Source organism: Pleurodeles waltl, chromosome 6 (assembly GCF_031143425.1).
Source record: "Pleurodeles waltl isolate 20211129_DDA chromosome 6, aPleWal1.hap1.20221129, whole genome shotgun sequence".
NCBI lineage: Eukaryota > Metazoa > Chordata > Amphibia > Caudata > Salamandridae > Pleurodeles > Pleurodeles waltl.
The window spans coordinates 1,401,670,038-1,401,694,705 of NC_090445.1; the positions used below are offsets into that span (position 1 = coordinate 1,401,670,038).

Consider the following 24,668-nt stretch of genomic DNA (forward strand, 5'->3'; position numbering starts at 1 on the left):
TCTTTTGATCCAATAATGGATGGAGTGTTTTTGTCTGGATGAAACATTGCTAGCACTTGGCGTGGTCGTCTAAAATTCTGGAGTTCCGCTCACATTGTAAGGTGTTTTTTTTTTTTTTTTAGTATGACCCAGGCTGCAGGTATTTCGCTCAAGGTGGCTAGGGAAGGATGAAACAATTCATAAAACTGAAAAAGGAAGATGATTGTTAAATGCATAAAAATCTAGTTAAAATTTGTTAAGGACCACACTGTGGCCCTCATTATGACCCTGGCGGTGTTGCACCGCCAGGGCCAACGGGGGCGGGAGCACCGCCGACAGGCCGGCGGTGCTCCCTTGGGCATTCTGACCGCGGCGCTTTGGCCGCGGTCAGAAATGGAAAACCGGCGGTCTCCCGCCGGTTTTCCGTTGCCCATTTGAATCCCCCATGGCGGCGCAGCTTGCTGCGCCGCCATGGGGGATTCTGACACCCCCTACCGCCATCCTGTTCCTGGCGGTTCGCCCGCCAGGAACAGGATGGCGGTAGGGGGTGTCGTGGGGCCCCTGGGGGCCCCTGCAGTGCCCATGCCAATGGCATGGGCACTGCAGGGGCCCCCGTAAGAGGGCCCCGCTAGTATTTCACTGTCTGCATAGCAGACAGTGAAATACGCGACGGGTGCAGTAGCACCCGTCGCACCTTCCCACTCCGCCGGCTCGATTACGAGCCGGCTTCATGGTGGGAAGGTCGTTTTCCCCTGGGCTGGCGGGCGGCCTTTCGGCGGCCGCCCGTCAGCCAAGGGGAAAAGTCAAAATACCCGCTGCGGTCTTGCGACCGCGGTACGGTATTTTGACGGCGGGACTTTGGCGGGCGGCCTCCGCCGCCCGCCAAGGTCCGAATGAGGGCCTGTGTCTTGAATGAAGAATTCTGTCAAATTTAGTTTTGTAAGCTGCATTTTGAGTTACTTCCACTGGATTTTTTTCACCCTGAAGAATCAACATCCAAAACTGGTTTGCAGGCGATTTACTGTAAGCTGCATTTTGTTTTACTTCCACTGGAACCTTTTCACCCTGAAGACTCAACATCCAAAACTGGTTTGCAGGCCATTCACTTAGAACTTCTGCATGGAAGCCCCAGTCCAAGGGTCATACCAATCAATCACTGCATTTGTAAAGCGCGTTACATACCCGCGAGGGTCTCAAGGCGCTGGGAGGGGGGGGGGGGGTGCAACTGTTCGAAGAGCCAGGTCTTGAGGAGTCTTCTGAAGGCCAGCAGGTCCTGGGTCTGTCGTAGGATGGTGGGGAGAGTGTTCCAGGTCTTGGCGGCGAGGTAGGAGAAGGATCTGCCGCCGGCGGTGGTTTTTTGGATGCGGGGGACTGTAGCGAGGGCAAGGTTGGCTGATCGGAGGCTTCGGGTGGGGGTGTGGAAGCTGAGTCGGTTGTTGAGGTAGGTGGGTCCGGTGTTGTGCAGTGCTCTGTGTGTGTGGATCAGGAGCTTGAAGGTGATCCTTTTGTTGACGGGGAGCCAGTGCAGGCCTCTCAGGTGGAGTGTAATGTGGCGGGGGACATCGTGGATGAGTCGGGCCGAGGCGTTCTGGATGCGTTGGAGTCGTCTCGGGAGCTTGTTTGTAGTTCCTGAGTAGAGGGCGTTCCCGTAGTCGAGTCTGTTGGTGATGAGGGCCTGGGTAACGGTTTTTCTCGTGACGAGGGCGGATCCATTTGAAGATCCTGCGGAGCATATGGAGGGTGTTGAAGCAGGACGCGGAGACGGCGTTGACTTGCCTGGTCATGGAGAGAGTGGAGTCGAGGATGACCCCCAGGTTGCGTGCGTGGTCCGTGGGTTCCGGGGCTGTGCCTAGTGACGTGGGCCACCAAGAGTCGTCCCAGGATGATGGGGTGGGTCCGAGAATGAGGACCTCCGTCTTGTCTGAGTTCAGCTTCAGTCTGCTGTCCTTCATCCAGTCGGCTACGGCCTTCATTCCTCGGTGGAGGTTAGCTTTGGCGGTGTGGGGATCTTCGGTGAGGGATATGATCAGCTGAGTGTCGTCGGCGTAGGAGATGATGTTGATGTTGAGGTTGTGTTGTCGTGGGACGTGGGCGAGGGGGGCCATGTAGATATTGAACAGTGTTGGGCTGAGGGAGGATTCCTGTGGGACGCCGCAGATGATCTCAGTGGTTTTGGAGCGGAAGGGTGGGAGGCGGACGCTCTGGGTTCTGCCGTAGAGGAAGGATGTGGTCCAGGCCAGGTCCTTCTCTTGGATACCGGCATCATGGAGGCGTGCTGATAGGGTGCGGTGGCAGACCGTGTCAAAGGCTGCTGATAGGTCCAGGAGGATGAGGGCGGCTGTTTCTCCTTTGTCCATCAGGGTCCGGATGTCGTCAGTGGCGGCGATGAGGGCTGTCTCGGTGCTGTGGTTACTGCGAAAACCGGATTGGGAAGGGTCCAGGATGTTGTTGACTTCGAGGTAGCGGGTCAGCTGTTTGTTGAAAATCTTCTCAGTCACTTTTGCCGGGAAAGGGAGCAGGGAGATGGGCCGGAAGTTCTTGAGTTCCTTGGGGTCCGCCTTGGGCTTCTTCAGAAGGGCGTTGATCTCGGCGTGCTTCCAGCTTTCTGGGAAGGTTGCTGTCTCGAAGGAACAGTTGATTGTTTTCCGGAGGTGGGGCGCGCTGGCTTTGTTGAAGACGTGGAGAGGGCAGGGGTCCGATGGGGATCCGGAGTGGATGGAGTTCATGGTTTTGATGGTGTCTTCGTCGTTGATGATGGACCAGACGGTCAGGCGACTGGTGCGAGTGGTAGTCGCAGGGGTGGTGGACTCGGTGGTGGGTGCGGGGGGGTTGGGGTTGAAGCTGTCGTGGATGTTGGTGATCTTGCGGTGGAAGAAGGTGGCCAGGGAGTCACACAGGTCTTGAGATGGCGGGATGTCGTTGGTGATGGAGCTGGGGTTGGAGAGTTCTTTAACGATGCTGAAGAGCTCTTTGGTGTTGTGTGCGTTGTTGTCTAGGCGGTCCTTGAAGGCGGTCTTCTTGGCGGTCCTGATGAGTTGGTGATGTCTGCGGGTGGCACTCTTGAGGGCTGTGTGGTTGTCTGGTGTTCGGTCGTGGAGCCATTTCTTCTCCAGCTTCCGACAGGTGTGCTTGGAGATCCGGAGGTCCTCGGTGAACCAGGCGGCTTTCTTGTTGGTGTGGTTGGTTGTGAAGGTCTTGAGAGGGGCGAGGGTGTTGGCGCAGTCATTGATCCACTGTGTGAGGTTGGTCGCGGTGGTGTCCATGCCATTCGTGCAGATTCCTTATCGAAACCTTTTCCTAGATGTCAGACTGGATATGGAAAAACTTTCCTGACTCGCACAGACAAACATAGGCACCACACTTTCCTCCTCAAGCACACACACAGTCAACACCCAGATGCACATACTACAACAGCCACTGCCTCCACTGTCTCCCCCTCCCTCACAGTCACATCAGCACTCACACCTGCATGCACTGCATCATCAGTCCCAGATTCTGTCACCTGCACAGCCTTGCCCACAGTCACCACAACAGCAGACATGCAGGCATGCACACCACAAGCGCAGTCACCAACCACCACCATCACCACCTCATGCAGCACACCCACCTCATTTGCAGACACCACCAGAACACACATCCACACGTCCCGTTTGTCCTCCCCCACCCTATCTGCCCTCCCCTCCAAAGACACATAAACTCAGACATCCAACAGCCATCCACCTCACGCAAGCACACTGTCCATGCACCTGCACCCAAGTACAGCACACCTCCTCCTACAACCACTCCCATTCCTCCTCCCACACCCTGCCCCACTGGTCCTAAGAAGCTTTTCCTTTCCTGCCTTGAACCCTCCCCGCCCTGTCCTGCCCGTAAGAAGAAAGTCCCCCCAGAACTTCTTCAGGGCCGTAGATATGCATTGCTGACTGTTCTGCTCGCTCCAGATTGTGTCACAGGGAGCTGTAGGGGGAATGTACTGCCTGATATGCGACTTTCCACTATATTATGCACTTCTTCTTATCCAGTTAATTCCTTGGAGTCTAAGGTAAATGAGTTGCAACTGGGTGCAGATTTTCTTAATCACACCAGACTGACCTTGGAGGGTGTGGTACGCAGATCTAATGTGGTTGTCCTTATGCCCTCAGCCTCCTTTTCCAGTCAGGGCATACCTTCTCTCACAATCGGAAGGGTAGGTCTTGCACTCAAATTTCCAGGGTCTTCTTCATACCTGGGGACTGAGCAGGGTAATTTGAGTACTTTGGACATACCAACAGAGGTAGTGAACATTATTTCGTCAGCGCGCCACCCTTGCACATCATCTCTATATTCTGGACGTTGGTTCTGTTTTGTTTCTCGGTGTGCAGGGGAGGGAGTGGATGTCCAGAAGAGGTTCTTTTTAGATATGTTGCAATTTGTGCTTTCATTAGCCTGTCAAGGCTGTGTGTTGGGCCCACAATAATCCTTGTTATTTAAATTGCCAAGGCGGAGACTCCTGAGGGTATTGGGGACCATTCCACCAGGGTGAAGGCTTCTTCGCCGGGTTGTCCGGAGGTGTTCCTTTTCTGGACATCAGTGGGGCTGCCATGTGGGCTTGGGTTCACATTTTCCCCAAGCATTATTGCCTTGATTCTGAAGTTTGCAGATTTTGCCACATCTGATAGAGCAAGAGTTCTTGGTTAGACTATTTTCTCAGACCTACCACCAAGGAGGTTCTTGTTTGGTATGGCTTTAGCAGGTGAGGACTCTATAGCTAGAAGTACCCATCATAAGAATAAGTTACTTACCTCCAGTAACAATCTTTCTTATAGAGACTTCTAGTTGCAGATTCTTTACCTTAGAATTTCCCCCAGGCGTCAGACTGGATCCGGAGATATTTCTTCAAGCAGTGCCCTTGCGCGTCGTTGGCTTCGTGGTCGGCGTGATGGCGTCAAGAGTCATATATAGACGCCACCTATGTGCGGTGACATCAGTTCTTTCTTTTCACGCCACATGCTGATCCGGAGAGAGCTACCTTAAGTCAGTTTTTGACCAACTTCTAAACTTTTGTTGAGTTTTTGGTGCGTCAAGGATGTCCCCAAAGACCGGTTTCAAGACTTGTGACGCCTGCCACTGCATGATGTTGGTGACGGATCCGCACTGGGTCTGTTTGTGGTGCCTGAACCGTGACCACGACCCGCAGTCGTGCTCTGAGTGCCGGGCCATGCAACTGAAGGTCTTAAAGGAGCGCTCCTTCAAGCTTATGGCGGCCTGGCTCACAACTCCGCATCAATCCCGGTCTTGCTCAAGAGGAAGGTCTCGAGACCCCTCAGTCTCACCACCACTTGTCGTCCTTCAAGTCTTCAGGTCACTTACGTAAGAAGAAGAAGAGGTCGAAGAAGGCTAGACATCCTTCGACTTCACTCTGTTGCTCAGCTGATGCGACGCGGGAGGAGCGTCAACGCTCAAGGCCTCTGTCCTTGGAGCCTACTTCTGGGTGGTCTCAGTGCCTCCCCATCTTTCCGGGAGCCGGAGCAACCTCTGCCCAATTGAAAGAATTCTATGAGGACATGCATCTAATTTTTGGGCAGTCTGACCCCTCTTCGCGCCTTCTGGTCCCTGGGGGTTCGGCTGGTGGCTCTTTGGGTTCCGCACCGGCGGCTCTGGGCCCCGCCACTGAGGCCTCCTCCGGATCCGCTACCAGATCCGTACCGATGCTGGTCGTACCTTCGAGACCTTCCCTGATGCCAGGTCTACCGCCGACCCTCCCGATGTCGGTTGTGCCCACGATCGTCATCGACCCGTTCCTAGTCCAAGCGACCTCTGCCGACGCCGCCCTCTTATTCGATAAGGTCTATTCACCCCAGGTTGGATTCAGACCCTTATTCTTATGGGTATGAATAGGGGAAAGGATTGGAGTGGTCCCTGGATCCTTATGAATACCTGGATGACCCTAATATGGACTGGGCACAGGAATTGGGCGAGGCCAGTGGTCTGGATACTTCTCCAGTCATTGGCATGCTTTCTCCTCCTACTGTGGCTAGGGCAGAGGGAGTTACTTATATGGTGGTCAGTAGGGCAGCTGAGGTCCTTGGCCTCGAACTGCCTACTGTTGAAGACAGGTCTAATATCCTGACTGAGGTGCTTCAGCCAGGGGCTTCCACATCTGAGCCTCTCCTTCCTCCTGGATCTTGTGAACAGCACGATCGTTCGCCGCCATCGACCCACCCCAAATGACCTTAAATTCCTGTCCCAGCACCCCACGCCTGAGAGCCTTGTTATCCCGGCATCCTCATCCTCTGGTGCATTCCCTTCAGCACATCTGGATCGGGAATCAAAGAGACTGGACCAACTTGGGAAGAAGATGTTTTCTTCCTCCAGTCTGGCGTACCGGTCAGTGAACATCTCATGCCTTTTAGGCTGTTATACTCACTCCCTGTGGGATACGGTCTCGCACGTCATGCTGCAGGTAATGAAGGAGGCCTGGACTATCATCTCCCAAGCAGTTGCTGATGAGAGAGACCCGGCGAAGTTCACTATGTGATGTGGGCTGGACACGACCAACTCTCTGGGTAGATCGGTTGTGTCGACGGTGGCCTTGAGGTGCCATGCCTGGTTGAAGACATCTGGTTTCTCAGGGGATGTCCAACAGACCCTTATGGAATTGCCCTTTGCTGGCACCTGTCTCTTTGGAGACAAGACGGACTTGGCGCATGAGAGGTTCAAGGACTCCCGGGCTACAGATTGGTCCCTTAGCCTTTCAACTGCCCCTCATCCCCAGCAGTCCACCTTTCGCTCCTTTTGTGGCCACGGAAGGGGCTCCCTGTTGCGTCCCTTTCCCAGCCACCTTGCCACCCATGCTGTTCAACCACGGCGTGGCCGGGGACACGGATTCCCAGAGGCTTGTGGGCCAGGCAACCAGAGGTCTGCCCAGTACACCCCCACCCCTGCTGCAGCCTCCAAGCCTTTCTAGTCCATCCCCCCATTCCAGACCAGTTGGCAGCAGGATTCGCCATCACCTGCCCCACATGGAAACCATCACAACGGACAGGTGGGTTTTGTAGATTGTCCAAAGGGGCTACTCCCTTCCCTTCGAGACTGCCCCTCCGGCCATGCCTCCATCCTACGGCCGCCTACTGGAGGATTATCTGGCACTTCGCCATGAGGAAGTCGCGGCTTTCTTGGCCAAGGGAGCCATAGAGAGGGTCCCTGCACCAGAAGTAGGTTGTGGTTGTTATTACAGCTACTTTCTGGTCCCCAAAAAGGACAAGAGCTTACGTCCTATCCTAGACCTTCAAGCCCTTAATCTCTTCCTCAAAAAAGAGAAGTTCAAAAAGCTCACCCTGGCTCAGGTCCTGTCTGCCCTGGACCCAGGAGACTGGATGTTAGTGATGGACTTGCAGGACGCTTATTTCCATATCCCCATCTTGCCTAACAACAGGTCTTACCTCTGATCTGTGGTAGATCACAAGCACTTACAATTTACTGTGCTTCTCTTTGGCCTTACCAGCGCCCCTTAGATGTTCACGAAAGTGATGCCGGTGGTTGCAGCACATCTGCGCAGGTTGGGGGTTTCAGTCTTCCCCTACCTCGATGACTGACTGTTGATGGCGTACACGCCCCAGAAAGTAGTCTCCCAACTTCAGACTACGGCAAACCTCCTGCACACGCTGGGGTTCACTAAAAACGTGCTGAAGTCAGACCTAACTCCCTCTCAGATGCTGTCTTCCATTTCAGATGTTCTGGACACAGCACAGTTTCGGGCATGTCCTCTCGAAAAGCGAGTCCAGGATATTCAGGCTATGATTCTGATGTTTCAGCTTTTCTCCTGGGTTTTGGTGAGAATGACTCTGAGGCTGCGGGGCCTCATGGCCTCCTGCATCCTGTTAGTGACACATGCCAGATGGCGTATGCTGGCTCTGCAGTGGGACTTGAAGTTTTAGTGGTGCAGCATCAGGGAAATCTCCATGACGTGGTCCAGATCTTGAACGGAACTGCGAAAGACCTGCAGTAGTGGCTTTCGAATCAGGATTGGGTCAACAGCAGATCCCTCTCCCTTCCCCAGCCAGCTCTGTCAGTAGTGACAGATGTCACTCCTGGGATGGTGAAGCCACACGGGAGATACGGTGATCAGAGGTCACTGTTCTCTGGCGGAGTCTGGACTCCACATCAATCTTTTGGAGCTCTGGGCGATCAGGCTTGCATTGAAAGGGAAAGTGGTGAAGATGTTCACGGACAACACGACAGCCATGTGGTACTGCAACAAGCAGGGCGGAGTGGGGGCCTGGACCCTTTGTCAAGATGCTCTGCACCTCTGGACATGACTGGCACATCAGAACATTTCCATGGTGGTTCAACATCTGACGGGCTCTCTGAACGCCAGAGCAGACAAACTCAGCCGTCGATGCATAGCTGATCATAAATGTGTCTCTGTCCAGAGGTGGCACAAGGTCTCTTTCAGCAGTGGGGAGAGCCTTGGTTAGATCTGTTCGCCTCCGCAGAGAACGCGCAATGTCAGCTGTTTTGCGCTTTGGAGTTTCCAAGGCGACACTTTCTCAGTTACGCTTTTCGTCTCGAGTGGAATTCCAGCCTCCTTTACACCTTTCCCATACACCACTTCTGTCCAGAGTTCTGAAGAAGATCAAGAACGACCGGGCCCATGTAATCTTGGTGGCTCCGGACTGGGCACGGAGAGTATGGTAACCAGAGGTACTGAGCATGGCCACCAGTTCTCCACTCAGACTGCCTCTTCTGGATCTTCTGTTGCAGCAGCAGGGGATGGTTCTCAACCTGAACCTGTCCAATCTTCACCTTCGTGCGTGAAAATTAAGCGGCGGCAGTTGAATGTTTTTGACCTTTCACCCGAAGTTTATGATGTTATCTTGGCGGCCCTCCACCAAAACGGTATACACCTGTTGTTGGCATAAATTTCTGGCATGGTGTACCAACAAGTCTGTTTATCCCCTCTCTGCTCCTCTCTCTGAGGTTCTTTTGTTCATTCATTCTCTGGCCCAGCAGGGCTCTGCTTTGGGCACCCTTAAAGGTTATTTATCGGCTATCTCACCCTTTCTTAGATTGCCTGATCATCCTTCCCTTTTTAAATCTCCTATTGTTGGTAGATTCCTTAAGGGTCTCACTCATTTGTTTCCCCCCAACTCCGTTTATCATGCCTCAGTGGGACCTCAATCTTGTCCTTACTTACTTGATGTATGCTCCTTTTGAGCTGTTACACAATTGTCCCTTACCGCTCCTTACTTTCAAAACTTTTTTTGTTACCATCACCTCTGCTTGCAGAGTAAGTGAGTTTCAGGCTCTTTCTTTAAAGCCCCTTTTTTTGTCTGTGCACCCTGACAAAGTGGTGTTACGCACTAGGGCCTTGTTCCTTCCCAAAGTAGTTACACCTTTTCATATAGGCCAGTCCATCACTTTGGCTACTTTTTACGCACCTCCAAATCCTTCTCATGATGAGGAGAGACTCCACCGCCTGGATCCAAAAAGAACGTTGGCATTCTACCTCAATCGTACTAAATATTCACGATGGGTACTTCTTTGCATCAAAATGTGGTACGCTTTGTCAAAAAAGGAATCCCCTGAGGGCTTGAGCGATCATTCCACCAGATCACCTGCTGCTACCACAGCGTTAGCACGCGGAGTTCCTGTCCTGGATATCTGCCAGGCAGCAATGTGGGCATCCCTGCACGCATTTACTAACCATTACTGCCTGGACAGACAGTCAGGTCTGCAGGGATGGCTACTTTGGTCATTCGGTCCGTTAGAACTTTCTAGTACGATCGTGGTTCGCAGCCCACCACCGAGGATGGCATTGCTTGACAATCTATTCTAAGGTAAGGAATCTGCAACTAGAAGTCTCTATCAATGTAGGAAGTTGGCTCTGTATATACTATTTCAAAGTAAGAAATAGTGTGCACAGAGTCCAAGGGTTCCCCTTAGAGGTAAGATAGTAGCAAAAAGAGATAATTTTAATGTTCTATTTGGTGGTAGTGTGGTCGAGCAGTAGGCTTATCAAAGGGTAGTGTTAAGCATTTGTTGTACACACACAGGCAATAAATGAGGAACACGCACTCAAAGACTTAATCCAGGCCAATAGGTTTTTATATAGAAAAAATATATTTTCTTAGTTTATTTTAAGAACCACAGGTTCAAGATTTTTACTTTAGGAACTTTGAATAATCACAATAGCATGTACAGTTTTGGCACAAATGGCAATAAGCTATTTTGAAAGTGCAAAAATCAACAGTTCCTGGGGGAGGTAAGTAATTGTTAAGTTCACAGGTAAGTAAAACACTTACAGGGTTCAAAGTTGGGTCCAAGGTAGCCCACGGGTGGGGGTTCAAGGCAACCACAAAGTTACCACACCAGCAGCTCAGGGCCGGTCAGGTGCAGAGGTCAAAGAGGTGCCCAAAACACTTAGGCTTCAATGGAGAACAGGGGTTCCCCGGTTCCAGTTTGCCAGCAGGTAAGTACCCGCGTCCTCGGAGGGCAGACCAGGGGGGTTTTGTAGGGCACCGGGGGGGACACCAGCAGGCACAGAAAGTACACCCTCAGTGGCACAGGGGCGGCCAGGTGCAGAGTGCAAACAGGCGTCGGGTTTTGTATTGAAAGCAATGGGTGCAGGCAGGCACGGGGGATCCTCGGGGTAGCCACCACCTGGGCTAGCAGAGGGTCACCTGGGGGTCGCTTCTGCATTGGAGTTCGGTTCCTTCAGGTCCTAGACACTGCGGGTGCAGAGTGGAAAGTCTCACGCTTCCGGTGGGAAACGTGAAGCCCTTACAGTTGTTTCTTTGTTGCAGATTGTTGAACAGGGCTGCTGTTCATGGGAGTTTCTTGGTCCTTGGTTGCAGGGCAGTCCTCTGAGGCTTCAGAGGTCGCTGGTCCCTGTTGGTTGCATCGCAGTTGCAGTTTTCTTCGAAGTTGGGAGACAGGCCAGTAGGGCTGGGGCCAAAACTCTGTCTTCACTGCAGGGCTTCAGGTCAGCAATCCTTCTTCTTGTTAAGGTTGCAGGAATCTCGTTCCCTCGGTTCTGGGGGCCCCTAAATACTGAATTTAGGGGTGTGTTTAGGTCTGGGAGGGCAGTAGCCAATGACTACTGTCCTTGAGGGTGGCTACACCCTCTTTGTGCCTCCTCCCTGAGGGGAGGGGGGCACATCCCTAATCCTATTGGGGCAATCCTCCATCCACAAGATGGAGGATTTCTAAAAGTAAGGGTCACCTCAGCTCTGGACACCTTAGGGGCTGTCCTGACTGGTGGGTGGCTCCTCTTTGTTTTCCTCATTATCTAATCCAGCCATGCCGCCAAAAGTGGGGTCAGTGGCCAGAGGGGCAGGCATCTCCACTAGCTGGGATGCCCTGTGGCGCTGTAACAAAGGGGGTGAGCCTTTGAGGCTCACCGCCAGGTGTTACAGTTCCTGCAGGGGGAGGTGAGAAGCATCTCCACCCAGTACAGGCTTTGTTCCTGGCCTCAGAGTGACAAAGGCACTCTCCCCATGGGGCCAGCAACATGTCTGGTATGTGGCAGGCTAGCAAAAACTAGTCAGCCTGCACTGGAAGTTGGGTATGTTGTCAGGGGGCATCTCTAAGATGCCCTCTGGGTGTATTTTACAATAAACTGCATACTGGCATCAGTGTGCATTTATTTTGCTGAGAAGTTTGATACCAAACTTCCCAGTTTTCAGTGTGGCCTTTATGGAACTGTGGAGTTCGTATTTGACAAACTCCCAGACCATATACTCTTATGGCTACCATGCACTTACAATGTCTAAGGTTTTGCTTAAACACTGTAGGGGCATAGTGCTCATGCACATATGCCCTCACCTGTGGTATAGTGCATCCTGCCTTAGGGCTGTAAGGCTTGCTAGAGGGGTGACTTACCTATGCCACAGGCAGTGTGAGGTTGGCATGGCACTCTGAGGGGAGTGCCATGTCGACTTAGTCATATTCTCCCCACCAGCACACACAAGCTGTGAAGCAGTGTGCACGTGCTGAGTGAGTGGTCCCTAGGGTGGCATAAGACGTGCTGCAGCCCTTAGAGACATTCCCTGGTATCAGGGCCCTTGGTACCAGGGGTACCAGTTACAAGGGACTTATCTGGGTGCCAGGGTTGTGCCAATTGTGGAGACAAAGGTACAGTTTAGGGAAAGAACACTGGTGCTGAGGCCTGGTTAGCAGGGTCCCAGCACACTTTCAAATCATAACTTAGCATCAGCAAAAGGCAAAAAGTCAGGGGGTAACCATGCCAAGGAGGCATTTCCTTGCAGTTGAGCAAGTAAATTATCTTTGGTAATGATTTATCTGGTAGAGACATATTCTACTTGCAGATTCCTTACCGACCCACCCATCTGCGCTGCTTGTGAACTGATTTCTAGGGAAAGGGATTCCCCATTCAGGGCCTTAGCTCTGGTGCACCATTTTCAGTGTTCTTCATGGCTCTGCCCTTTGGCATTAAAAGTCGTGAAAAGAAACTGATGTCCGTGCACAGAGGCGGCATCTATATACGAGTTCCGATGCCATCACGGCGACCACAACGCACGCAGAGTCAACCAACGCCACCTAACAATGCTCAAGGGTGCTGGTCGAAGAAAAATGTCAGGATCCATTCTGATGCCTGGGGCAAATTCTAAGGTAAGGAATCTGCTATTAGAATATGTCTCTACCAGATAAATCGTTACGGAAGACAAGTAACTTGTTTTTCTAGTGAATACTGTACCTGCAGGTTCCTTGCTGATAACAAACACCATCTCGTTCTGATGAATGATCTTAGATCCATGCACGAGATTCCACTTTAATTTTGATGCATTGTATAAATTATCAGCCTTGTTGGCCTTGTCTCCGCTTTATGGGTATTTATAAATCAGGCAAGGAATTGACATTTTTGCAATGGGGGCACATAAATGGCTGTGGTTATGCCATGTCTGGTAAGGTCCCCAGAGTTGAGCACCATCTACCAGTGCTAGAGACCTATTTCATTTTTTTTGGCTTGATAATGATGACTGGATGAAATTCAGGAGATGAGAAATCTACTGGTAGATAAAGTATTCACCATAATGATCGGTACAGAAGGTGAATAATTTGTGCATCAGTGTTAAAACACTAGTCTTCTGGATGATAATATGAAGTTCTCCTGCCCACGAAACCTATAGAGCTGTGTTGTTAGGTCCTTCAGAAGAACTGGAAAGACACTTATTGACCTGCTTGTGTTTTGTAGGTTCAGCTGTGTTCACTCTGTGCCTGATCTGCAAAGCCTTTCTCTATATTGCTTCTCTCCCTAAACATCAATTCCTGTGTTTGAAGGAGCAGTATCATTTGTGCTTTATAGGCCAGCTATTGAGATCCCAGGAGCATAAAGTCATGGCATCCCACATATGTTTTTTATAGGATGATTGGACAGTTGAATATTTTATCTAGTAAGTTGTATGTGAAAACAAGTGGTAAAATTGTTCTCTTTAAAATTGTCCTGCTCTCAGTATTCTAGCTCCTGGTGAGGTAGGTACAATAAATATGAACTGTGGTGTCAGGCTGACCTAATTATCTTTTTTGTTTAGTTATTGTACCAACATATTGCACTTATTTGTACAGATCTCTAATATCAATATGAATTGTATTATTTTAATCAATGTAGTCTCTTATGGCAAGTGACTGATTGTAATTTTATTATTATTTGAATTATAAAGAGGATTACTGATAAGGTGCAGTGTATTTATTGTTTAACGTGAATCAAGGTAATTTACTCATTCACCATTTTAAGGATAATGAAGTGACTGTGTGTGGAACATCTTGCAAACGTGGGTACATTTGTTTGTATACTTGATGACCTTGTGTAAAGTTTCAACTGTTTTATGTTGTTTAACTGAAGCAAACATATTTGACTATTGAATTAATTATTAGACCATTTGTTCCCCAAGGTAGGTTTTTGGGCTCATCATATTGTACAACATGTAGATGTAGTTAGTTTGTGTCATGCAAATGCCCGTATAGAATACTTATTAAGTAGCATAAGTAACATAAAACCTCACTCTGTTAAAAAAAAAACACAGGTCCACCCGAATTTCTCCTGATTATTCCCATTGTAGACAGTACATACACATGCGGAAGAGAAAAGAAACAGAGTAGTGCTCCTCCATTAAAGGTACCTACCTATGGCAACAAGGTTTGCTTACTCTTCTGACAGTCATCTTTTAGGGTCAAGTATTTTCTCGAACAATATTTCTTAAAGCAATTGTTGTGTGAAACAAAAATATTTTTCTGTGGCAGGGCGTCACTGCATTTTGACTGGTTTAAACAAAAGCTTTGAAATCTACTACTAAGTTAATCATTCATTGTTTTCAACAGAATGTCTCTTCAGCTGGAGAAAGTCCAAACCATAATGTGAAAAAGGCAGTAAGTGCTAATGAGCACGCAGATGGTGCTCCCTCGGTGGAGGGGTTATTCATGATGCCCTCTTCCATAGCAGGTATTGCAAAGCTAAAGAGCGAGCCTCTGCCCAGTACCCTAACTAATCCACAAGGAAAGCTGGTAGATTCACCTGCCTTGGATGTTCCGGACAGTCCAGGTAAGGCAAATAGTCAAGCATGTTATTGAGGCTAGAAAAACACCTCGTGTAAATAAGTATTTTTCTAAACGCAACGGTCAGTCGCATTAACTCAATATTGAACATTTGCGTGTGTCACCCAGACGGTTTAGCACTGGTGGCACCCAGTGCGATAATCCTTGTTTCGCGCCCTCCCATCCACAAAAGGCTCCTTCTTCAAAATTCCCTCAGTACCACGCTCCACCAGTGCCCCTTGTCTCTCCGTAGCCCCTCACTCACTTGCATTTCATTTGCTTTATAGCACTACTCATACCTGTGTAGAGACAGAGCTATTTACAGCAAAACACCCATTATACAGAGCCAATGAATCATGAGTGTGTAAATCAGTCTATAGGAAATGTTAAATAAGACAGTGAGGATTACAAGCCTTTGGGGTCACCTCACCGATATTATTATACAGAATGCTTTTAAAAGTGTTTGTTCTGGAGAAGCACAAACTCTGGATTTAAAACGTACCACTGTAGCTGGTTTTACTAATCAAAATACATTTCTATCCAAATTAACCATTTTTAGCAAAGTTAGGATGATGAAAGACGGGTGAAAAAAACATAACGTTCTAACCTGTACCATGCTGTTTGCATTCAGCTCTTTGATGACAGATCATAGCTCATTGTGTATATTGGGGTTGTCATTTATGAACTACAATAATAGAAGGGTGTCTGTGAATAAAGCAGTAACCTATTGAGTGATCCACATAAAATACAGTTTGGTTATTTATGTGATATACATCTTTTGCATCAGGCATATCAACCCTCTTCGCTACTTTATCATGAGTAGAAACTGACACTAAATAAAACTCCAATCTCTCTCCAACAGGAACATTAATCACCAGAGCTATCTTGACATTTTTATTGCCGCCTGAAAATTGCTGGACATACAAGGAACTGTGTGTAGGAAAGTAGGATCTTTCTGACATGATTGCCCCCACTTTTTGCCTGATGTCAATGTATTTTGACTGTAGTACACTGGGATACTGCTAACCAGGACCCCAGTGTCAGTGTTCTCTCCCCTAAATTTGTTTGGTAAGTAATTCTTACACCTCACAATTGGCACACTGGTGCACCCTTGTAAGTCGCTAGTATATTGTACTTGGTTACCCAGGTCATTGGTACACCAGGGGTCCCCCATGGGCTGCAGAATATATTACACCACCCATGGGATGCCATGAAATCTGTGTCTACAGGCCTGCCTTTGCCACCTGTGTGAAAGGGTACATGCACCTTTCACACAAGATATAAGGTTTACTTTATATTGCTGTTACTGCACTTCTGACCCTATAAGTCACCCCTAAGGTGAGTCCTTCAGCCCCAGTGCAGGGTACATGGTCCAGAGTGTGAGGGTACCCTTGCACGAGCAGTGGTACCCCTACAAACCCCAGACTCTTTTTTCTGGGCTTTGTAAGTGCAGGGAAGCCATTTTAAGGTATGTAGTGGACACTGGTCATCACAAGATCTCCAGCAACATAATGGTTTCACCAAAGTCAGTCATGTTTGGTATCAAACATGTTGGAATCATGCAACTACACCGGTTCTAGTGTTAGTTGCATGATACCATGTACTTTGGGGGGTTCCTTAGAGGATCCCACATGTCTGCTTGTGCAGCCTTGCAGGGTCTGTATGCAAGCCAGTGCTGCCGCCAACCCAAGACACTGTTCTGCCCTCATGCTGCTGAGCATAACTAAGGCAGAACAAAAGGATCTCCTGTAGAGGAGAGGTGTTACCACCTCTTCTTTAAAAATGGGTGTCTCTGGGCTAGGGTGGGAGTGCTCCTGAGCACCACCAGACTGCTTTGAAGGGCACATTTGGTGACCTCCTTGCAAAACTGGTTTCTTCCAGTGCCAGAGCCTCCAGGCTCCCAGTCTGGCATGAAACACACAGAGGACAGGGGAGTGTCCACTCCCAGGTCCAGCTCCTCTGCCAGGTGGCCACTTGATTCTGTCATCTTGGAAACATAAGCAGAGACCATGGAAGCATCTGACTGGTCAGTCCAGTATAGTAGAGTCCCTGACCCTCCCCCTGATAGCTGGGTCATCGCAGTAGTCGTCCAACCCCCTTCCTGTGTTACTTAAGGGCTCCCCTGAGGGTGGGAGCTTAGACCCGTCTGCAAGATACATCGACTAGATTTATCTCTAAGATTCGTCTTCAGGACTCTTCTGCGATCTCGACGCCGGGAACCAAGACCAAACTGCAACTGGTAGGATGGTTCCTACTGCAACTGTGTCCCCAAGCATTGCAAGGACTCTGCAAGTTCCTTACCCGTGGATCCTCAAGAGTCACGAGGACTCTCCCTGCACTAAGGACATATAAGAAGGAATCTCTCTTGGAGTGAAGAAGTCACTCCCATCAATGTCAAAGACCAGTTTGTCGATCCCTCTGTCCCACACGCTCTGCAATAGAGGTGGTGGTTCTGTGGCTCTCCAGAGGTCTGACCTGTTTTCTTTGCCACTGGGAAGTCTATGGTCCCTCATTGGAGATGTTGGAATGGAACTGGAAGCCCTGTGCTCTGTGTATTTGTCGTTACCAAGGCTTGTTGGCACTTCAGTCTGAAGATGACCTAGCTCCAAGAAGCCCCAGTCTCGAGCATCACACAGCTCCAAGACCGACATCCTCCCTGCAACTCCTGCAGCGTGGGCATACTTCTTCTTTGTGCTGCTGAGGCCCCCTTGCGACTCCCTGTGCCTGCTGCCAGAGGATCCTCCTGGGGTCTCCATCAATTCCTGCTGGCTCTGGTCACTGCTGAGGCCTGACCCTGACTTACCTGTGAAGGTTTAGTCTATTGTACCTTGCTTGTCCCATCTATTGCAACTCTTCATGCAAGGCTTGTTGGTGGCTCCTCTGCAGTTCAACAACTGGAGTGGGATAACTCATAGATGACTCCTGGGATCCTTCAGCATCCCCTGGACCCTGCAGCTGCCTCTCCATGATAACCATCCAACAGAGAAGTACCCACAAGATGGGTGGGCAATGCCTTCCTGCACCCCCTAGGCGGGTGGTTTGGACTCTGTCCCGTCTTTCCTCAGGACCTCCTTGTCCGGAATCCACGCCTGGGTTTCAGCAACCTGGTCCACGGGGTCACTGCAGCAGCTGAACAGCTGAGGTCCCCATTGACTTCAACAGGAGGTTCTGACACAACTTCACCCCTATGCACCTGGTCTCCCTAGTGTAGGTACTCCACTTCTCTGTGTATCCACTGGTGGGGCACTCTTAAACCTTCCTTGCTCTAATATGTCTCCTCGGGGTCCTCTGGGAAGGGTCGTTCTGCAACCTTTTAACATTTTTCCAATCGTGAATATCCACTGTTATCCCGTGGACACCAACGCTAAGTAACACCACGGCGTACGGACTCATGGGGAAACTCTGCTACTTTGCTTTTAGTTTTCTGGTACTTCCTCAGTCATTAGGTTCCTAGAGTATTATTCTCTCCTGGTTGTACTGTTCTTAACCCATTCTTTTAATATATGGTTTGAGAGATTTATTAGTCTTAAACTAAGCAAGGGGCGTAATATAGGAGGAGCATAGGGGTTAGGCAATAACTAAGTAGGGGACTGAACAGAACAAAAAGGGTATGGAGAAGATCTCATATGCAAATATAAAAAGTTTTACCAACAGCAAGAGATAAACCTACTAGGGTAGATGCCAGGGTATTAGATATTCAGTATCCACCCATAATCGTAAACATGAGAATTATTTGTCATTTATTGTGATGTATAGTTTATGAAAAAGTTAAACACAAAAAAAGGAAAAAACTCTACAGCAAAGTAGAAGTTAAAGATTTCTGCATTTTTAAGTTTTGTTTTCCAAATTGGCTCTATACTTTACCAGAAGAATAGCAATCTCATCACTCAAGTGCTAGTAGTGCTGACTGTTTTCTGCACACAGTGAGGATTTATTTACATTCATCTGACCAACAGTGTCAAGTCCTTTTCCAAACATCATGTGTATTCAGTTCCTTGCCAGATCTTCATTGATAGTATTGTATTGCAGCATTTTTGTAACACTCACTACCCCTGTGTGGGGCACTGAAGCACTTGCCTACATTAGCAGCAAGCTAAGCTATGTAGGTTGTGTGATTGGAAGGTCATTTTATTTGCTTTGTGATCCTATGTGGAAAGAGTTTTTATATTGTGCGTGATGACAACCGAGGTTTTTTTATTAAATTCAGGGATACAGCTCTTACCAATGTGGTAGATTATGGTTTTCAGTAAGTTGGCAGCTTTAAGCAGCTCAGACACACAGTTTATGGTTATCGGTAAGTTGGCAGCTTTAGGGAGCTCTGCAGGTCCATTCTTTGAGTTTCTTATGATCATATTACACTTAGCTGGTTACTGCACTGGGGTCTCCAACCTGAATTTTTTTTCATAGTTTTAGTCCTGAGGTTGTAGAGAGAAAAAATATGGAGAGATCTAACAGGACAGCCTTTGTTGCTATTATCCCATATCTGAGGGTCATTTGTGAAATGTAAAGAATTGGCCATAATGCATAGTTATTTGTGACCTACAGCAGTGGAATACATTAAAATCTGACAGTTGACCAGCTGCATGTGACAGATCTCTTCAATTGTTCTGTGCCGGGTCATTTGGTGACCGCTGGTTTATTGACAGGTACAGTACTGCTGATGGATAAGACCCATAACAGATATGGTTTTTGTGAGTGTAAGAGGGGTACGTTACAACTGGTGGTCAACTGCTGAGTGTTATGGTATTAGTGTAGGTCAGAAATGTTATATGTGAATTGACATAACTATCCTACCCAGGCGATACATAAGTCAGCTTTTCTTAGCTTACCTGTTTATATAAAGTAGTTTGCTAGTTCATTTGTTCCCTCTCTGTGGGTTGTAAGCTGAAGAATGAACTTGCTGGTGCGATGGTCTTTTCAGGTTCTGTCACTGGGATGTGGAGTGATTGATATAGTTTTCTTGGAAAGAGCCATGTTTTTACTTGTCTTCTGAAGTTTATCTGATCCCAGATGCTTTGAATGTTGGCTGGTAGCGAGTTCGTACTGAGAAAGCAATGCCTCCTATGGATTTCTTATGGTAAGGTTGTATGATAAGTGGTACAAGCCTGAGCACCGTGTCCTGTTTTGTTTGTAGTTTTTAAATTACCTTGGATGTGTAGTGGTGTTTTCCTTGGGAGGCTGTATGTACAACGCAAAGTGCCTTAAACATTCTCCTTCTTGCCACTTAAGTAGCCAGTTGAATGATTTCAAGACAGTAGTCATCCTTTCTCTTTGGTGAAGACGGAGAAGTTGTCTTGGGGCAGCATTTTGGATGAGTTGTAATCACGGTGTACCGTGGTGTAGGCTGTTGGCTTAGTCAAGCTTGAAGATTACAAGTGTGAGTATGGCTTGCAGTTTCTGTTGGTATCCTAGGTATGGGAAGATGTGATGCCTTTTTTGTGGTTCTGGTGGTGCTTCTGTAAACTCAGTTAGTGACTTAGTGTGCTTTTGTCTGTTCCATCTCTTGATTTTCTCCATTTTCATTGTAGTATGTTGAGTTGTGTTTTCATCCTTTTGATGTTGTCATTAATCCATGTGTTTTTTGTGGTGAACCCTGGTTAATTTCTTTAGTGATATGTTTGTCCAGTGGAGAGGAGATCTAGTTGTAGAAGGTGTGTCTTTTGGTTACATGTTTTTGGGGTTCTTTCAAGAAGGGAGTTGAGTTTGTGGATGTCTAGTTTTTTCCATTGTTTGCGTGGGTGATTGTTGCTGTTTGGTGTCTTTGAAGTGTTGTTTATAGGTATCTTAATCTTGATGGCGATGATCTTGTGGTTGCTCCAGTTTACGGTGGAGTTGTCTTTAACTGTGACTTGTCCGAAGGCTGCAGATGTGATATTCAAAGTGTGTCAAGCCGAGTGAGTTGAAGCGGATTCTTATTGTCAAACCATATGTTGAGGCCTCCTACAATGCACAGGTTTGTGTGTTCCAGATGGGTCTTGGTCACTGCCTTTAGTAAGATATCTTTAAAGTTTGCATTCCAGGTGGTGGTCAATATATTAAGAAAAATTAATAATTTATAGTTGGAGTGGGGTGACATCTTATGACAGATTTTGCAGCTGTCCATGGTGTGGTTCTCTAATTGTGCTATTTTTTTTTAAAGGACAACCAGACCTTCGCCAATATTACACATATGATATTTGTTGATAATGGCAAAGTCTGGTGGGATGGCTTTGCGGCATGTTGGTGCAGACTTACTGAGCCATGTTTCCATACTGAAGGGGCAGTTTGGTTTTGTTTCTGAGAATAGGTCAAACATTTTGATGATATTTTTGTTTATGGATCTTGTGTTGAAGAATAAGTAGTGTCATAAGCACTTGTGCTGGATTCCAGAGCGCGTTTACCTAGAGATTATAATATGCCATTATAGGAAAGTGCCTCTTGACACGGTTACCCTCCCACTTTTTGCCTGGCTGCTGGTGCAGTTTCGACTGAAAGTGCACTGGGTCCCTGCTAAACAGGTCCTCAGTGCCAGATCTCTTTCCCCAAAACTGCACAGTTGTTTTTCCCTATTTGGCAAACATTCAGCTATCACTGTAAGTCCCTAGTAAATGGAACCCCTGGTACCTAGAGTACGGGGTACTAAAGGAAGGCCTCTAAGGGCTGCAGCACAAATTGTGCCACCCTCAGGGACCCTCTCAAAGTGCACACAGTGCTGATTTGCAGGCTGCTTGTCTTAGTGAACTAAAATGAGAACACAACATGACACAGCCTGTGTGCCCTGTTCCCTTTACATTGCATGCAGTATATGTAAGACACACCTCTCGAAGGCCTTCCAGCCTTAAAGGCAGGGTGCATTATATTGCATGTGAGGGAATACCTGACAGATATGCCCCTGCTATGTCTTTGTCGATTTTCAAACATGGTGAACAGTCAAGCTATTTTAAGTACGTGCTGAACACTGGTCATTACGAGTTCCCCAACTCCATGATGGGTTCACTGACAGTAGGGATGTTTGGCATTGACTGGTCGAAACCAGTACAGCCACCTTAGAGTTCTGCCTCCTGAGGTGAGAGCCAGTGGTCTCAAGGGTTCAGAATAAAGGGCGGATTGACATTTCAGGGCAGGGAGCTTTGAAGGCCTTGCCACCTTTCAAATGCGATGCAGGCATCTCCAATGGTAGAGAAGACCAACCCCAAGTTCCTGACCCCACTTATGGTGGCAGGCCTGTCCAGAAGATTAGTTAAATTAGGAGTGCCTACTTCATGCCAGTCCTACCCCTAAGGAGGACGATCTGGAAGTGGAAACTACTTTTTAAATATCTCCATCTTGTTTGGAAAGAATTAGGCCAAAGGAAATGGGCATAAGAAGCATGTAGTCACCCTAAAGGTGAGTAGCCCATTGGCTACCTTCTGGCACTCCGTGTAACGCCTCTAAATTCAGTATTCTGAACCCTAGAACTCCGATTCCTGTTGACCTAAGAAGAGCCCGACACCATAGAAGTCGCACCAGTCGAGAAGACTGAAGACACCAGCCAACTTCACCCTGGCCTATGGGCCCTGGCCCTAGCGGACCTGTCCAAAAGAAACCAACTCCAAAGAAGAAGAAGTCTGCCTGAGGAACCTCAAAACCGCCTCTGGATCCACCTCTGCACCCAGTGCCACTGCCCGAGTCCAAGTGGCCCACCGGTACTGTGAAGGTTCCCCAGCGCTTCTGAACAAGAGACCACTGTGGGCTGGCCCCTGACGCCTGCAGCCTCAATCCAAGGACTCCCCCGGACTGTGACCTGCCAGGTAAGCTGTTTCCGATGCCAAGAGATACCCCTGCACCCGGAGCCCCTGGGCCTTTGGGAGCTGGACCATCGGTGTCCCTACAATCCCTAGCATCACTACATACCTTGGCAGCTGTGGGTTGTCCTCGCCCGGCCTCCTGGCTTGAGCTTGCAGCCTGTTTCTGAAACTGATCTCCTCCATTGGATAACTTTGGGTGCCCAACACTGTGTTGGCACTCTGCACCCGGCTGCCCCTGAGCCACTGAGGGTGAAAGTTTAGTGCTGCCTTGTGCCCCCCCCCTCCCCCCTTATGCTTAACTCAGCCCCAAAAGATGAACCTCTGACACCGCTTTTACTTACCTGTGAGAGCAGCGCATCTTAATTCACCCCCAGTCTCCTTTGGTTAACACTGAGCACCCAGCTTCGAATTTGACCTCTGCACCCGGCCGCCCCTGTGCCGCTATGGGTGCATTCTGGGCACCGATTTGAACCTTGCCTGGTGTTGACCTAAAAACCTGAATACTGAATTTGTAAGTTGTGTACCTACCTGTAAAACTGTATTCTTGTTTACCTCATAAGTTAGCATCGAAGACTCTGAAAATTGAATAGTGTTGATTTTTTAAAACTGAAAAGTATTTTTAATTTTAAAACTGCCTTACTTCATAACGAGTTGTTTGGCACAAATCATTTATTAAAGCTAGTGTAATTTTTCTAATTTGGTCTCGGATTTATCCTTTGATTGTGTGTTTCATTTATTGCCTCTGTGAGTACAACAAATGCTTAGCACTTCCCTCTGATAAGCCCAACTGGTTTCCCACACGACCACAAATAGAGATTCTTCTTATCTATTTCTGCCCCTGCAACCCTTTGGGGATCCACTGAAATCTCTGCAAAGTGTACTTCTTTTTAGTGCAGTATATAGAGAGCCAGTTTCCACAATGGTGGAACAGTTGTGGTGTCTGCGAATTGGCATCTGCTGATAGTATTTGGTCAATAAGTGACCACACAAGTAAATCCAAAAGTTGCTTTTAGTTAAATTGCATTTTTTTGAATTGGGTATTCCTAAAAGTACTGTTAGGGTTGCAGAATTGCAGAGTCAGTGTACATAAGTGCTTAGTTACAGATTCAGGGTTAGAGACAATGCAATTGTAAGAAAGTGCCATTTTTCTAGATAGTTACCTTCACTTTTTGCCTGATGTCACTGTGTTTGGACTGTAGTTCACTGTGATCTTGCTAATCAAGGCCCCAGTGGCTGTGCTCTCTCCTCTAAATTTGTTGCTGGGAAACATTTTACACCCACGATTGGCATACTGGTGCACCCATGCAAGTCCCTAGTATATGGTACTTCAGTACCCAGGTAATTGGTACACCAAGGGTCTCCCATGGGCTGCAGCATATATTGTGTCACCCATGGGATCCCATGCACACTGTGTCTGCAGGCCTGCCATTGCAGCCAGTGTGAAACGGGGCATGCCCAGTGCTTTCACCCCTCTGGTAGGCCCTTCAGCCCAAAGGCAGGGTGGAGGTCCCTAATTGTGAGGGTACCCCTGCATGAGTAGGGTGACCCTACGCCATTTCCTGGGCTCTGTAAGTGCGGGGATGCCACCTTAATGTACGTAGTGTACACTGGTCAATACAAGTAGTTCAACTACATAATGGCTTCTCTGAACCTAGGCATGTTTGCTCTCAAATATGTTGGAATCGTGCAACTACACTGATTCCAGTGTTATTAATGGCTTCTCTGAACCTAGGCATGTTTGCTCTCAAATATGTTGGAATCGTGCAACTACACTGATTCCAGTGATAGTTACATGATACCATGTACTCTGGGGTTTCCTTAGAAGCGCCCCAGTTCTGCCTGTGCAGCTTTACGGGGTCTAGCTGCCAGCCCACGCTGCTGACCCCAGACACTGGTCTGACCTCCTGCTGGGGAGCCCTGGCTCAGGGCAGAGAGGCAGAACAAAGGATTTCCTATAAGGGAGGGGTGTGACCACCTTCCCCTGTCTATTAGGTATCTAAGGGCTGGGGTTGGGTGGCCTCTGAGCACCACCACACTGCTTTGAAGGGCCTATTTGGTGCCCTCCTTGCATAAACCGGTTTGCACCTGTTCAAGAACCCCATGTTCCCACTCTGGCACAGAACTGCACAAAGGACAGGGGAGTTACCACCCCTGCCAAGCTAATCTCCTAGGGAGGTGAACAGAGCTGTGCCAGGCGGCCACTTGAATCTGCCATCTTGGAAACAAGATTGGCAGAGGCGCCTGGGAGCATGTGACTGGATAGGCCAGATAGATGACGTCCCTGACCCCCTTTGATAGGTGGGTCACTTCAGAGAGTGACCACCCCCTTTTAGGGTTACTGAAGGGCTCCCTCGCGGGTGGTTCCTCAGATTCGTTGAGTGAGACTCTCCA

The 24,668-nt window shown here is 48.6% G+C and overlaps 1 protein-coding gene across 2 annotated transcripts in view; it reads left to right on the forward strand.

Moving 5' to 3' along the window:
• The window catches only part of VPS13D (vacuolar protein sorting 13 homolog D), a 2,230,750-nt gene that overhangs the window by 700,081 nt on the left and 1,506,001 nt on the right, over positions 1-24,668 (forward strand). For both annotated transcript variants that reach the window (XM_069240741.1, XM_069240742.1), the window contains exon 26: positions 14,299-14,518. In XM_069240741.1, coding sequence (XP_069096842.1) covers positions 14,299-14,518 — 220 coding nt within the window. The remainder of the gene's footprint in view (positions 1-14,298; positions 14,519-24,668) is intronic.